General features: G+C 36.3%; 1 protein-coding gene across 3 annotated transcripts in view; it reads right to left on the bottom strand.

The window, feature by feature from the left end:
* Positions 1–13,937, bottom strand: part of ROCK2 (Rho associated coiled-coil containing protein kinase 2) — a 106,492-nt gene that overhangs the window by 42,659 nt on the left and 49,896 nt on the right. For all 3 annotated transcript variants that reach the window (XM_032683823.1, XM_032683824.1, XM_032683825.1), the window contains exons 3-5: positions 12,926–13,026; positions 6,478–6,615; positions 3,612–3,872 (exon numbers count right to left, since the gene is read on the bottom strand). In XM_032683823.1, the coding sequence (XP_032539714.1) occupies positions 3,612–3,872; positions 6,478–6,615; positions 12,926–13,026 (500 nt within the window). The remainder of the gene's footprint in view (positions 1–3,611; positions 3,873–6,477; positions 6,616–12,925; positions 13,027–13,937) is intronic.

Here is a 13,937-nt window from a genome sequence, read left to right on the forward strand (position 1 = left end):
CTGGCGTGTGTCTATCTCTTCCTTATCCAAATGCAAAATTACAAGGAAAAGTCTGAATTTTCGCTCAGTCAAGACTGGTTGAAGCCACCCAAATCCCTCTCCAGGGGAGATACTTTAAAAACAAAGTAAACAAAACAGTTCTGAAAGAACTTTTTCTGAACATCACCTTGACACCTAAGCACTTAATAACACACCATTTCCCACTCCTCTATAATTAATACACCAAAGCAAGGACACTTTTTAATATGTTACAGGTGTTGATATTTTATGAAGTCTTAAGCAAACAAAGCAAAGGCTGTGCCAAAACCAGCCAAACCCAAATCTGGTTGGTATGTAGCAACAAGGAAAGTTCTTTGCAATGACATTACAGATGCTAAAGAACTCCAAGTAATAACACCTTAAGTTTTCAGATGAGATGCCAAAGAACTGAACAGTAAAACAAACAAATATTTCTACAGCAAAAAGGGCCCTGCTTCCTAACACCAGTTTTCAATAGACCATACCACTTTGATGCACATGGAGCTGGTTGTACTTACTCCCCATGAAACTCTCTACCTTCTGTCTCAGGAACTAATCTAAAAGTGCATTCACAGATCACAGAACAGTCTGGCTTGGAAGGGACCTTGAAAGATCATCTGACCCAACGTGTTGTGGGAAAAATGGCCTATATAAGATTATGTAGCACCTTGACCAACTGCATCACAAAAACTCCAGCAATGGGAGATTCTATCATGTCCCTGTGGAGGCTGGACCATTATCATCTGCATATACTATTCCCAGATTTCTGTTCCTCTCATTTACACATTTGTTCTTTCAAAGAACTTGAGTGTTGCTCTGTATGTATTTCTAAGTACTGGATACCTTTAATATCACCATCAGACTCGCTTCTATGATCTCCGGCATCAAAGGTAAGTAAACAGGGATGTCCTCTTTGCGCAATACACGGCACCCTGGCAGTCCCTACACTCTGAAGAGACCTAAAGGATGCTGTTTTCTCTGGCCAACTCATTACTCCTGTGTTTCAAATACTAAACTTCTGTTTTATGCCTGAGCAGCACACTTACTATAACAGTTCTCAGTTTCAGGCCAGCGATTTACCCGAAACTTTCCTCATCACCTCAAAAGATCAAGGTGGATCTCGGAACCCATCTCCTACAGCTCTGTGAGCAACGCACAGTGCACAGTTTTAAAAAACAGGCTGTCCAGGAGACACAGCACGTCACAGCTCGTGACAACTTGGCAGTGAGGCTGCAGTATTTCCCAGCATCGTTCAGCGTTATTGTATTGTTGAAGGAAAAGCAATTCAGGTTTCATCTTCAGGATCATCTCCATCAGACCTGAAGGACTTGCTGTCTTGAACCAAGGCAAACAGTCAGGCTTTTATTTCCTCATTAAGTTCCTTCCCGTAAAAAGAGCTGGAGAGTGCTTGTGTGAAAATATTAGGATAGCATATATTAGGTGTTAACACTGCACACGGGCTAGTGCAGTGCGCTGCAGACAATGGACTGAAGAAAGAAGGATCCAGCAGGGTCTTGCATAAGCTTCAATGAGAAAAAAGTTGAGTTCTAAAAACAGGAACACACTGCTTCTTCCAACTAAACTGCCTGAGCCAAGGTAATAATCCCAAATGGCAAATATGCCTTCTTTTGGTCACATCTGTTTTCAACAGTGGCCTCTAAACCTGTGCTCTTCTGGAAGCTCAGTCGGCACAGGACAGCACCGTGTACCGAGCCTGGAAACACCGGCCCTACCGTACCCACCGAAGCCAATTACTGCCTAGTTTCTTACAGAAAACCTGAATATTAGACACCTGGTGAAACCTGCCCTGATCGACCTTACCAGACCTAAATACCTAAAGGGAACCACAATTTCTACTGAACCTCTGAGGCCAACTCCATTCTTTATACAATAATAGAAATACTCACCTTATTGCAGATTTTAAAAAAGGCAACAAATTAAAAAAAACTAAACCACCCAACACCACAAACCCTCAAATCATGACAACTGAGTTATATAAACAGAAGAGTTCCTTTTATGCTAGAAAAGATCACTAAAACACTTAGCAGCAATTCTTTTCACATAGTGATAAGGAGGAATTCTGCTGCAACTGTCAGGTTTGGCCTGGCAGACTTAAGTGAACACTGACTTCAATTCCACAGCAAAGATCAGAAAAATCTCTAAACAAATTGCAGTAGAATTTTCCTGGGCTATTGGCAGCATAAGGAAGATGCTAATGTCCACAACTGCTAAAAGAAATTCAGATCCGAAAAAATAAAAAAGTATTGGGTAAGCTATATTTTCTAGAAATCAGTCTGCCAACACCAATATTATATTTACACAGCTGGGATGTGTTCGTGTTTTGTAAGAAGTAGCATGAGATTTGGAGACAATCCAGAATCTCTCAACTTCTAAAGCTTCCTGTAAAAAAAATTTTTGCCATTCCACTGAGTCTGAGAAACACGAAGAACTTAAAATGTAATCTGTTAAAAAATTAATTTCTTTAGCAGATTACTGGTCCATTGATGGTGAATATTCTCTCTGCCTTTAGAGTAACAATAATTATTAAATTATCAGCAAAACTAAATAGACTGAATTTCAATAAACAGCTGCGGTTGTACAATGAAGTTAATATACTGGCATGTGAAAAAAAACAACCTAATCAGAGACAGTACTTCTAGATACAGCTGAGAAGACATTAATTTAATGATGCAAATGCAAATTAAGTAGGTTGCAGAGACTATATTAAGCACCATCAAAACAATACACAGAAAAATCTAAAACACTAAAGCAAGTAAGCTTAAAAGAGTAACCCTTGCCAATATTAACACAGAAACCTTTCAAAGGCCAGGCAAATCGTAACACACATTCATACGCGGGGTTTTTTTAGAATCTGTTAGAATTTTTCACAGGAAGAATATATTCTGTAATTTACAGCCTAACACTGTTTGTCAGGGAAGATTTTAAGAATGCAAACTTCAAAGGTAGATTTGTTTTTAAGTCACCTTTGATAACATAAAGTATTACATCATGTTAAAAATATTCTTATGCAATCTCATTAGAAAACTGTATTTGACTGTAATAAAATCTGGACAATTATAATGCATGACATCTTGACAAACAGCTAACAAATTTTGATGAATATATCACATACCACTGCTGCCCTACTGCAACCTCATTTGAATGACCACTAGAGGATGCTATGAGAACAATGAGACACAGGAAAACACAGGACTTCATTTTGCCTGTAAAATAATTTCATTTACAGAAAAATGTCAGTCTATGAACTGTTCCAAGGTTATTAATGTTGAAACTACGAGTTATCTCGTAAGCTTTTCAGACATTTGGTAAAAAAAAAATGAACCCCAAAAATTCATAAGCACACATGCTTTCAGAAATAACGAAAAGTAAGTTTACATCCTTCTTCTGTATGACAGAACAGTTTATTATAAAAAAAATTACACTATTTAGAGTACTCATATTTAAAACTAGGAGACAAGAAACAGCTTTCTAACCAGGTAGACCGTTTGATGAACATTCTTTTGTGTATTCATAAGAAAATAACCCTAGAATTACAGTTTTATATATAATAAATTATTCAGTTGCGTACTTACTTCATCCATTTTCATACAAGTGCCAAAATCTGCCAGCTTCAGATGCCCATGTTTATCTAAAAGCATATTGTCAGGCTTCACATCTCTGTGTATCAAGCCCATGGAGTGAATTGCATCAAGAGCAAGAACAACTTCGGCTGTGTAGAACTTGGCCCATTTCTCAGGCACATCGTAATTGCTCATAAGGTTTACAAGATCTCCACCTGGCATGTATTCCATTACCATGTACAAGTACTTGTCATCTTGAAAGGCACAAAATAGCTGCAACATTAATAAAAAAGAAAGAAAAAAATGCAATTACTTTTCAGAGACATCTAGTAAAAAGAATAAAGCCCCTTATGTTGAAATTTTGTTAAACCTTCAGAATATATTGTCAAAACTTATGTAAATAACTTTACTTTTTATATTCAGACAATCTACATTTTCTATTAATTATGACAGTACCTTGAAGTTTACTGAACTTCATCTTCATTTTAAACTCCCCTCATCTTCATTTTAAAGAAAGTGATAAAAGACTTCCTGATTTTTTTAATAATATAGGCTTATATATATACATATATATATATATCTCCATATTTCTTGGCATTAAAAAGTATCACTGAGTCAAAATGAAAAGTATCAAATCTGAGAAAGGGAGCATCACGTAATGATTTGAAAATACCTCAACAGTGAGCAGCAACTCAGACTATTTCTAAATTGTGTGTATTATAAACTCCTTAACTCTGTACTTGTTCACAAAGTCACCACTGATTTTGTCCAAAATCAACATATATTGAAATAAGAAAGAAAACCAAAATGTTACTGAAGACAACCATAACACAATACAAAGAAATTATCCTTAACAATAAAATACTGATCTGGCATAGGTTGCAGTCAGTATGTTTCCTACTGGCATGATAATGAAAATAAGTTGTCTCTTTAAAATGTATTTCAGACATAAAGTGCTGAAGTTTTAGAGATCTCACCCAGTAATCACCAAGTTTGAAAATAGCCCAAGCCATCAAAAGCATTACTATCAAATGTTCAAAGGCTGGTGTGAAAAAGCCTCTGAAAGTCTCACCTTATTACTCAGGGAATACTGCTCCTTTACCTTAAAATCTAAAATTATTCACATCTTTAAATTACACACACAAAATTTAAAGGGAAGTGAAGATAGGTTGTATGGAAAGGAGGAAGGGAAAATAAGGGAATCCGTGGAGGATGAAGAACCATGTAAGGTAGGTATGCTATTATGGAGATTTGACTTTTAGATTAAAATTAACTGTATAATTAGCGACAGAAGACCTAGATTAGAAATATATATTTTAATACATACATATTGCACTGTATTTGTTTTCACAAATGGATAATATATGCATTATATAGTAAGATAATGCACTTGGTCATTAAAGTCTAAATTAAAATCCAAAATAGTCTCTGTATTCTCACATGTAAATATTTTAATGTTACACAATAACAAATAACAGCACTATGCCTTTATATAGCACTTTCATTATTGCCCTCAAGGGATTTAATTTAAAAAAAATAAATTAAAATTATCTAGGGCTCTGGTATCATTTGTTTTTCATATTAAAAACAAGACACAGAGAAGCAGTGTGATCTGTCCCAGTTTCTAACTCAGAACAGGAGCTACATTTTCTTCAAACCAGCTCGATGTCCTGTCCCAGTGGACCACATTACCTAAATATATCACACTAATACACTTTACCAGAAGGCACACTTGCAACTACACTTTTGTTCGTTTGCTATTTGCACATACAGACACACATTTATATCCTGCTTGTGACACTTTCCTTTGAAAATCCATGTCATGCATTTCTCGTTCCTTTCAACTGCATGTGAAAAATAAAAATAATTCCTGACAACTGCTGTTACTAGAACAAAGAACTAAATAAAAAAACATCTATTTGGTTAAGTATTTCTGCTGAATATAGGCAAGGGTACAGAACATGCTCAAAGAACAAATCAAGTAAATAAAAAACCTTGTAAAACATTTCTTGTGTGAAGTTATGAAGAATATATGGAAAGCTTTAGGCCAGTCTTATTAAATACAAAGAGGCATGGCAATATACATGAGAGCACTTAGATGTATTAATTATTTAACAAAATTCGGTACTAACAGTTTCTCCAAGTACATGCTTTCACTACCCATTTTATTAACTGGTGTAATTCACCAGTTACACCAAACAGCAATATGCAGTACTGATTCCTCCCAAAGGCATAATTCACATTACAACATCGTGATGATCCATCTCAGGAGACAGCTGTGAGCAACGGTGCTCAAGACAACTGAAGAAGCCCACTCTCCATTACTTGGATTTTACTTCCAAGCTCAGGTGCTCTAAAACTGACCACCAAACAGAAGATGGTTTCAGCAAACCACTGCTCTGGTCTTGCAGGATACCGGGGTGCACACTCACCCATAGACCAAACTGCTGATGAAAACACAGTGACTGTTTAAATCACTCTTAATATTAACTGCCTGTGATCAACTGACTGTATCAGAAGGAAAGACTGGAAAAAAATACTGACATTTGTTTCTACATTTCTGCACAGAATTTTTCTTAGTTGGAAAGATAAATTCCCTATTATTCCAAATAATTATATTGGTATTTCGAAAGTCTGTTTCATTCTGTTTTATGATGCATTTGTGGTGACTAAAATGTAAATTAATCTACTTTCTAACACAGCCAAATACTCAAAACTCAATGAAGTTGCTGTAAAATGCACTTTTAAAAAGAAAACTGTGATTTGAGTTTAGATGTCAATTCAAAACCAGCTCAAGACTGGAAAATATTTATTACATCATCGTTATTATTGCTGTTGTTGTTATTATTATTATTTTAGTCTTACATATCTTCCTTACCTGAACCACCCACGGACTGTTGGCGAAGGCCATGATATCTCTTTCTTCCCAGAAAAAGGCTGAATCTGATCTCTTGATCATTTCAAATTTACTAAGTAGCTTCATTGCATAAACTTTCTGTGTCATTTTATGGCGAACCTGTTCGTTGAGAAAGAAGAGAACCAACTTTTTTTAAATGCCTCGTTAAAAACCTGAACACCAGCGCAATATATTTCTGCCATGTGCAAACTGCTTTCTGGGATGCGATGCCTCCAGGTCTTCATACACCCGATTTTCTACACAGTAAGGATTTGAGAACTTCCAAACCTGGAAAGGAAAGCTTAACAGCCGCTCAAAAAAACCACCATAGCAGGGGTGGAACAAGAAGGATGCCAAGGGAAGGAAGATATGCCAGAGACTGGACAAGGGCTGCAGCTGCCACTGCGATCGCAGCAGAGGAGCCACTGGGCCATGAGCAGAAGCTCTTGGGAGGTGCCTGTTTCTTTGAAGATGCAGCAACACGAGCATATGATAATGAAAAAAACCTCCAGAAAAACCCAACGCAAAACTCAGAATGAGAAAAGCACCACCTTTCTCTAAAGACCTGGACTGCTCTTAACATTTTCTCAGTGAAGGTGCCGACTTCAAATCACCCAGAACACTAAAAGATAAAATGACTCTGTTCACAGGAAAAAAAGGAAATGCTATTCCCCCATCAAAAGTTAGATCATGTAAGGAGAAATAAAGTCTAACTGTGTTTGTATTTTCTTATTCTGAACACTGTCTAGCCATTTAATTCATTCATGTTAGAAATTCTGCAAGCAGTCGGCTTCAGCCTCTGCCAATTTTTATTTTGCACCAGGTAAAGATTGCTCCTATTTCTTTCTTTCCCTAAATAGTTCTTAAACTCACTTTAAATGGTGCTTTATGAAACAAGTACTAAAACACCAGGTTTTTAACATTCTTGACTGTTCCTTACAGAAATCAAGGTGAGAAGTATTCAGCTGTAAAATATCTGAGTCAGCAGAAAAAAATAAACTAACTGCACCTTAATGTTTTGCATATTTTCTTCCTGTTAAAATAAAAGATTCGGTGGACTAATTTCTGAAATCGATTTGTGAAATTTGTGAAAAGCACCAGAAATAGAAGTTATGGTTTTCTGGTGCATTTAAAACTCTCACATTTAGAAAAATAAAGCAGATCTCCCGACCTTAGTTTTGCACTAGTTTAATTATGCTACTTGAAAGAAAAGAAGCTTTTTCTGAACAACTGTAAATGTTTCAGGTCCACTACATCAGCAGTGCAAAGCTTCAGAGAGGCATCTATTTGGTCTACAAATTGGGAGTCTCCCTGCTGCAGAGGAGCAGTAGAAAATAATATTGCTGAAGGAATAGAAGTATCAGTGGAGGGGGTAATCTTGGAAAGAGTGAGAACATGAATAGAAACAGGATTATTTAAGAACTTACTTGAAATTGGGGCTTTTTGCTTTCAAGATATAGATGTAGACGTTTTAGTATTAGTACCTTGCATAGTTTAACACTAACCAAAAACTTCTGTATAGTTAGACCAGAAAACCTCCAGCCTAACACCAGAACAGAAACAGGATATCTACCTTTATTAACAACTCTATAAGCACATTTTAAGACATCGACAATTAGTCAGCTAGTGAGGGTGTCCTAAAAAAGGATTTTGAAAATTAACTCCTTCCAATTTACTAATCCCACATGGGATTATTTACAAAGATTTGGTGGTACACCACAAACTACACTCCACAAAGTAGAGCTCTTGTAATCCTGCCCAAAACCAGAAGAAACACAAAGACCAGAAACCACAAAAAGATACTGTTTAATTGAAGAAGCATTTTCTGTGAAAGTTCATGTAAAGCTCTGCAATGTATTTAGTAGTTTACAGTTCCTAAAGTTGGTGTGTACTCTTGCATAGGTGTAGTTAGTGTAGCTGCCTTCATTTAAAAGAACACCTGTCTCCCACTACTTTGGGAAAAAAATTGTTGAAAATTAGCACAGCCTGAAACAAGCTCATGCACAGGAGAGGCAAAGTAAACAGGGGTGGGGAGACCCGAAATCACAGCCTGTGCACCTCTCTGAAGTAGTGCCAATAGCTTATTAGTTGGCTAAATTACTTCTGGAGAAAATTTCAAGATAGGTTCTTTCTCTGTACAAAAATCAAGGAACCAAAGCAATAACTGGTATGGCACACCCAGAGACTGAGTATGTCTTGGCACACCTTGCAGGGGAACAGACCTACCACTGATATTACTGCTTCTACCACCACCGTGGCCCCTGGAGACAGCCTTTTTAGCTGCTAGCCACTGTACTCTTCACCCAGAGCTATATTTGTACATACAGATATTGGCTCATACGGCAGATTATTCATGTATTAAACTGTCATGATGTTTCAATTTCTTCCAACTGTTAAAAGGACCTGCCAAATTTAAACTGCAGCTCACCACAGTAACTCTCAAAATAGGTAGGAAAATCCCTTCATGCCATTAGCACTGAGTAACGTGGTCTCATTTAACTCATGAAAATGCATTAAGAAAAAAGAATTTCACTCTACTGTGCTTCAACAATCTAAGACTTTCAGTAAAGGAGTACACGCAAAATGCACCCATAATTTCTACAGCATCCACACCAGAAGATAATCTATAGGCAAAGAAAATAACATATCTATTTGAAGTTAGCAGATTGAATATGCAGCATTGGCAATGGTACAGTCTCTTTTATGATTAAAAGAAAATGAAGGTCCTAGAGTGGAGTTTTGAAATGAACTCCAAGGCTTGAAGTAATCACAAGTATCCTAAAATACTTAATAGAGGCATAACACATGACTATGGATAGGGCACTGAAGTTCATATTCTGACAAATTTTCAGGTAACAAACCGTGACTTCATCTGCTCTATTACAGAGCTGCACAACAGCAGTGGACAGGGAACTAAACCTAATAAACAAAGCACTTAATGGAAAAAAGTAAACTAGCACCTCTTTACACAGGCCATGACAACTGCTGGTTTGCAACACTAAGAAATTACACAGTAAAGACTGACACCCAGACCATCCTTTAGCACTCAAACACAAGAAAGCTTTAGCTTTGCTTTAGTTTTCTCTTCCAGTACATGACCAGGTCAGTCTGGTGTGTCACTGCAATGTTGCAGTCCTTCATGGTTAGATCTGGGAGAAGGGACTTAGGATAAGTTTCAATTTCAAATCAAGAGGATTTTTCCTCAAGTGAAAACAAACAAGAGGTACTCAGGATGTGCTTTCATAAATTACTGTTTCTGCATAAACCACACGTAACATATTAAGCACCATAATTCAATTTTTCTGTCTGCCCAAACACCAGTCACTTTTATTCACGGCACTGCATAAAAGAAGAAGTGGTCTGGCAGCTGGCAATTATTTTCTTAGCTTTCCCCAGACCCAGTAAAACCAGAGACCAGAGCTCAAGTGTAGAGTTTAATACTTCTGGAGCTGTAAGGAAATTGTTTTTCCACCAAAGTCAGATGCTCAAACCAGAATCATCTGATCTCCCTTTACTGGATTGAATTTTTTTAATTTTTTGGAGGGGAGAGGAAGGGAGAAAAGTGAGGCTTTTAAATACAATCTAACTGTAAGACACAACAGTAGAGAATTTGTTTCCCTTTTCTGAAAGAATCTGGAAAGCTGATCACTCCACACCACTTCAACAAGAAAATGCTATACTGGAGCAGAAGACATGGGGAAAATAAAATTAAATGACAGAGGTCATAGCTGCCTATTTTATGCTGTAAATATTACAAGCCAAAAAATAAGCATTCTAATATAATCATTAGAAACATATAATAAATATTTGTGCTACAAATACGTATGCACAACAGCACACACTGATAACAAAACATTCATTAATTCACATAGTTAATCATGTTTTATTTATGGTTCTTTCTGCATTGAGTCCCCACTGAAGCAAATTTCTATTTTGATCGCAGAAAGTATTGTAAAATATTTTGCTTACTGCAAATCCATCATCTGCAACAGTGGTGTTAACATTTTAAATGAAGTAGAAATAGATATAGCTTAGCTCAATAGTTTAAATTTGTATCATACCTTGTGAGGCAAAAAATCTAGGTATGTCTGTCCACATCACCAGCTAATATTAGTTCAGATCTGCAACTGTATTTATTAGCCCACTGCTTTTTAGCTGTAAGACTGCATAACATTATGATTTCAACTTATATTTTTACATTACAGAAAAATGGTGTTCTCTTAAACTGACATAAAGTACAGAAGAGTTCTATATGAACACACAGAAGTTCCCCTCCAGTACCAAGCATTCCTGCTTTTTTGAAGGGCTTATTAAAGAATAAAAAAACCCCAACATAACAACAACAAACCCCAAAACTCATTATTATATAACCAGGTTATCAAGCATTTTGCCATTTTCATAGTCAGGTAAATGAAAAATAGTTTGCCTTCAGATCCCTCAAACTGCCTAACTGCAGCATGGACACTGAAAAATCAGCTCTTTTTCAAAATCTAAACTGTGCATGACATGGATTATTTAGAAAAACCCTTCTGTCTTTAGACATACATATAAGAAAATGCATCTTCATTTTTGAAGCACATCAAAAATACAATTCTCTTGGATCCTTCCAGCAAATATATGAGTGTGACACCCAAAAAAGGCACAGCTTCTGTTATTGAGATCTTCTCCTTTTCATCTCACCCCTACTCAGAAAATAGATGAGGAATTCTGCTCCTTATGACTTGACTTTTCACCGACTTCACATGCAAGCATATGAAAAAGGAGAGTCTCTGTTTGCTGCTACAAGTGGAATACATAAAGATAAAAACATCTAATCAGGGACTTTAAAACAAACCATTTGATGTGTCTGTCAGTGAAAAGACAAGGAATAGCCTGCTTTTTTACAAAGCTCCCTGCAGCAGCCCTTTCACACATGGGTAAGGTTCTGCTGAAGGTTCTGGGTTTGGTTTTAATTTCTTGCCAGCAAGGATATAAAATCATATAAAGATACATATTATTTTTTTTAAAGTCTTGTTAGAAAATGGAGATTTTTGGAAATACTCCACTGCAGACTTCATACATTCTTCTGGATAAAAACAAAGTGCAAATGACCCTGATAAAAATAGGTAAGAGGGTGCTACATCCTCATGTTGCCAGACTTGGATAAAGGTGTCTCAAAAATGACACAAATGAATAAAAATTGCTGATTAAATGTTGCTATCTGCCGCATTAATCACATCTAAATCTGCAAATTACCCATTAGTCATGCAAATAGCTTTACTCTAGTCACAGTTTCAGGCTAATTTTAGGTTTTCTTCCCCGTTTTCCATTAATTTCACCAACGCTAATATGGAAAATACAAAGAATTTTATAAATGAATCATAAATGTATTACCATTATACACTGTATACCTTCAATAAGCACTTCACAGCTTAGATTTTACCACATTCCTCAACAAAACCCCAACACATCTTTGTATTTTCCAAAATGCTTATGTATTAAAACACAATATAATTTTTGCAGCTTCCTAGTGCAAAAATAGCACATAACAGTAAAATGTCAGTTCCATGTCAAAAAGCAAAAGGGTAATTTTTGTTACCTTGTGGTAACAAGATAACAAGCTTCAATTGCTGCAAATTAGTTGCTCCACTTTCCATTTACTTGCTCCACAGCTCTCTTCCACTAAAAATGCTCATAGAGAAAAGTATCCTGGCTTAGCTGGTGCACAGTTATCTGTAAACTCATGATAACTTGTCCCTGGTGTTTGTACTTCAGATTCTATTTGGTGCTTACATCCAAGGCTTATTTCAAAACTGACATATCAATCCATCTTATACATATGTGCACATTTTTGTGTCACCTATCACACATTAGGACTTGGAAGTCTGGGAAAACCCAAAATTAAACGAAAATTAGACTATGTGTGATACACCAAGGGTTTTTTTGTAGTTTGCCTTTTTTTTTAAATAAAATTTCTCTACAATAAAAATTTACAAAGTAATCTCATTCTTACTTCAGATATTATAGAGCATACAATGTTGAGGGGACAATGTCAAAAAATGAATCTTTTAAAAATCCTGAGTCATGTCAGTTAAATACAATGCAAGCATTAAAATTATAAGAGCAAAACAAAATTCTTTTGTCACACTATATACTTGCTCTTTCATAGGAAGGTTTCAGACATTATTATACAGTGAAGCCTGTGGCCAAAAAAATTTAGAATTGCCATGAACTGCCTTTTTGACATTGATCAAAGGATAACAAACTGTTTCCCAAGTCCTTCCCTTCCAATCCATCACATTTTAAACTCGGATGTACTGTCTACTATGTGCAGAAACGACCTCATGACACAATGAAAATAATACTTATTCCCTATAAGAATGCATTTTTAGATATAAAGTGTGGAAAATTGAGGAAGGTTTTGGCTAGCATTAAATCATTACATTCTTACCAGCTGCACTTCTCCAAAAGCCCCTCTTCCAATCACCTTTACAACATCATAGTCTTCAGCTTTCATTTGTAAAGCTCGGATTTTTTCCACAATCTTCTCATCTAAAACAAATCAAATAGAAGTTGTGATAATGCATGTATTAACAGAATACAAGAATTTTCTCTATAATTTTTCATTTAGAGTAAAAATAAGCTATTTGTATTTAAATGTTTAGAGTTTTCTTGATAATTCTTGAAATCTGTAGTCACTCTAAATATCCCCTTTCATTATTCTTTGGAAACCATTAACCCTCTACCTTTAGCTATAACAACTGAAATGTCTTTTGGATTTTGCTGATTCCCATTTCACACCTCTAATAATCACTCAAAAGCTCACAAGAAGACTCTGGCAATGAAGAGAGGCAGAGATGCCTGTTGTGAAGAGGTAGAGGACTTGGTACACACAAAACCACTGCAGCTGTGACCTGCTCCTACACACCTGGAGGGTTCAACACCAGTCAAATGGCAAGGCATATAACCTTCATGTATGGATCATGCAAAGACATGACTTCAGATCCACTCATTCATTCCATCCGATACATTGATTTACCTATGTGTATGTAACTGCTGGCTATCTCAAAGTGCTTTTTGGTGTTCGCTACACTTCTTAAAATGATGTCTACAATGCTCTGTTCAAGTATTCTCTGGTATAATGTTCTGCAGACAAGCTCTGGCTGTCAGTATGTGTCTTGTTGGCAGTTGTGAGAATCCATAAGGGAAACCAGCGAAATTCTGATCTCTGACAAATTCTAAAAACACGCAAGGTCCTAGACTCTTTAATTTTGCAAATGAAGCATGCTATGAATGCATTCCTGGCTAAATGCATTTTTTAAGTCTATTCTTATTACAAGGACAAAAGATAATGGAAGCAATGAATGGAATCCATAATACAGGAGGTAATCTTTCTTAGGCATGGCAAGCCCCCGCACACACTGAGAGGAAGCAAAACAAAGCAAACCAGGTGGCTGGAGCAA

This window comes from Chiroxiphia lanceolata, chromosome 3 (genome assembly GCF_009829145.1).
Source record: "Chiroxiphia lanceolata isolate bChiLan1 chromosome 3, bChiLan1.pri, whole genome shotgun sequence".
NCBI lineage: Eukaryota > Metazoa > Chordata > Aves > Passeriformes > Pipridae > Chiroxiphia > Chiroxiphia lanceolata.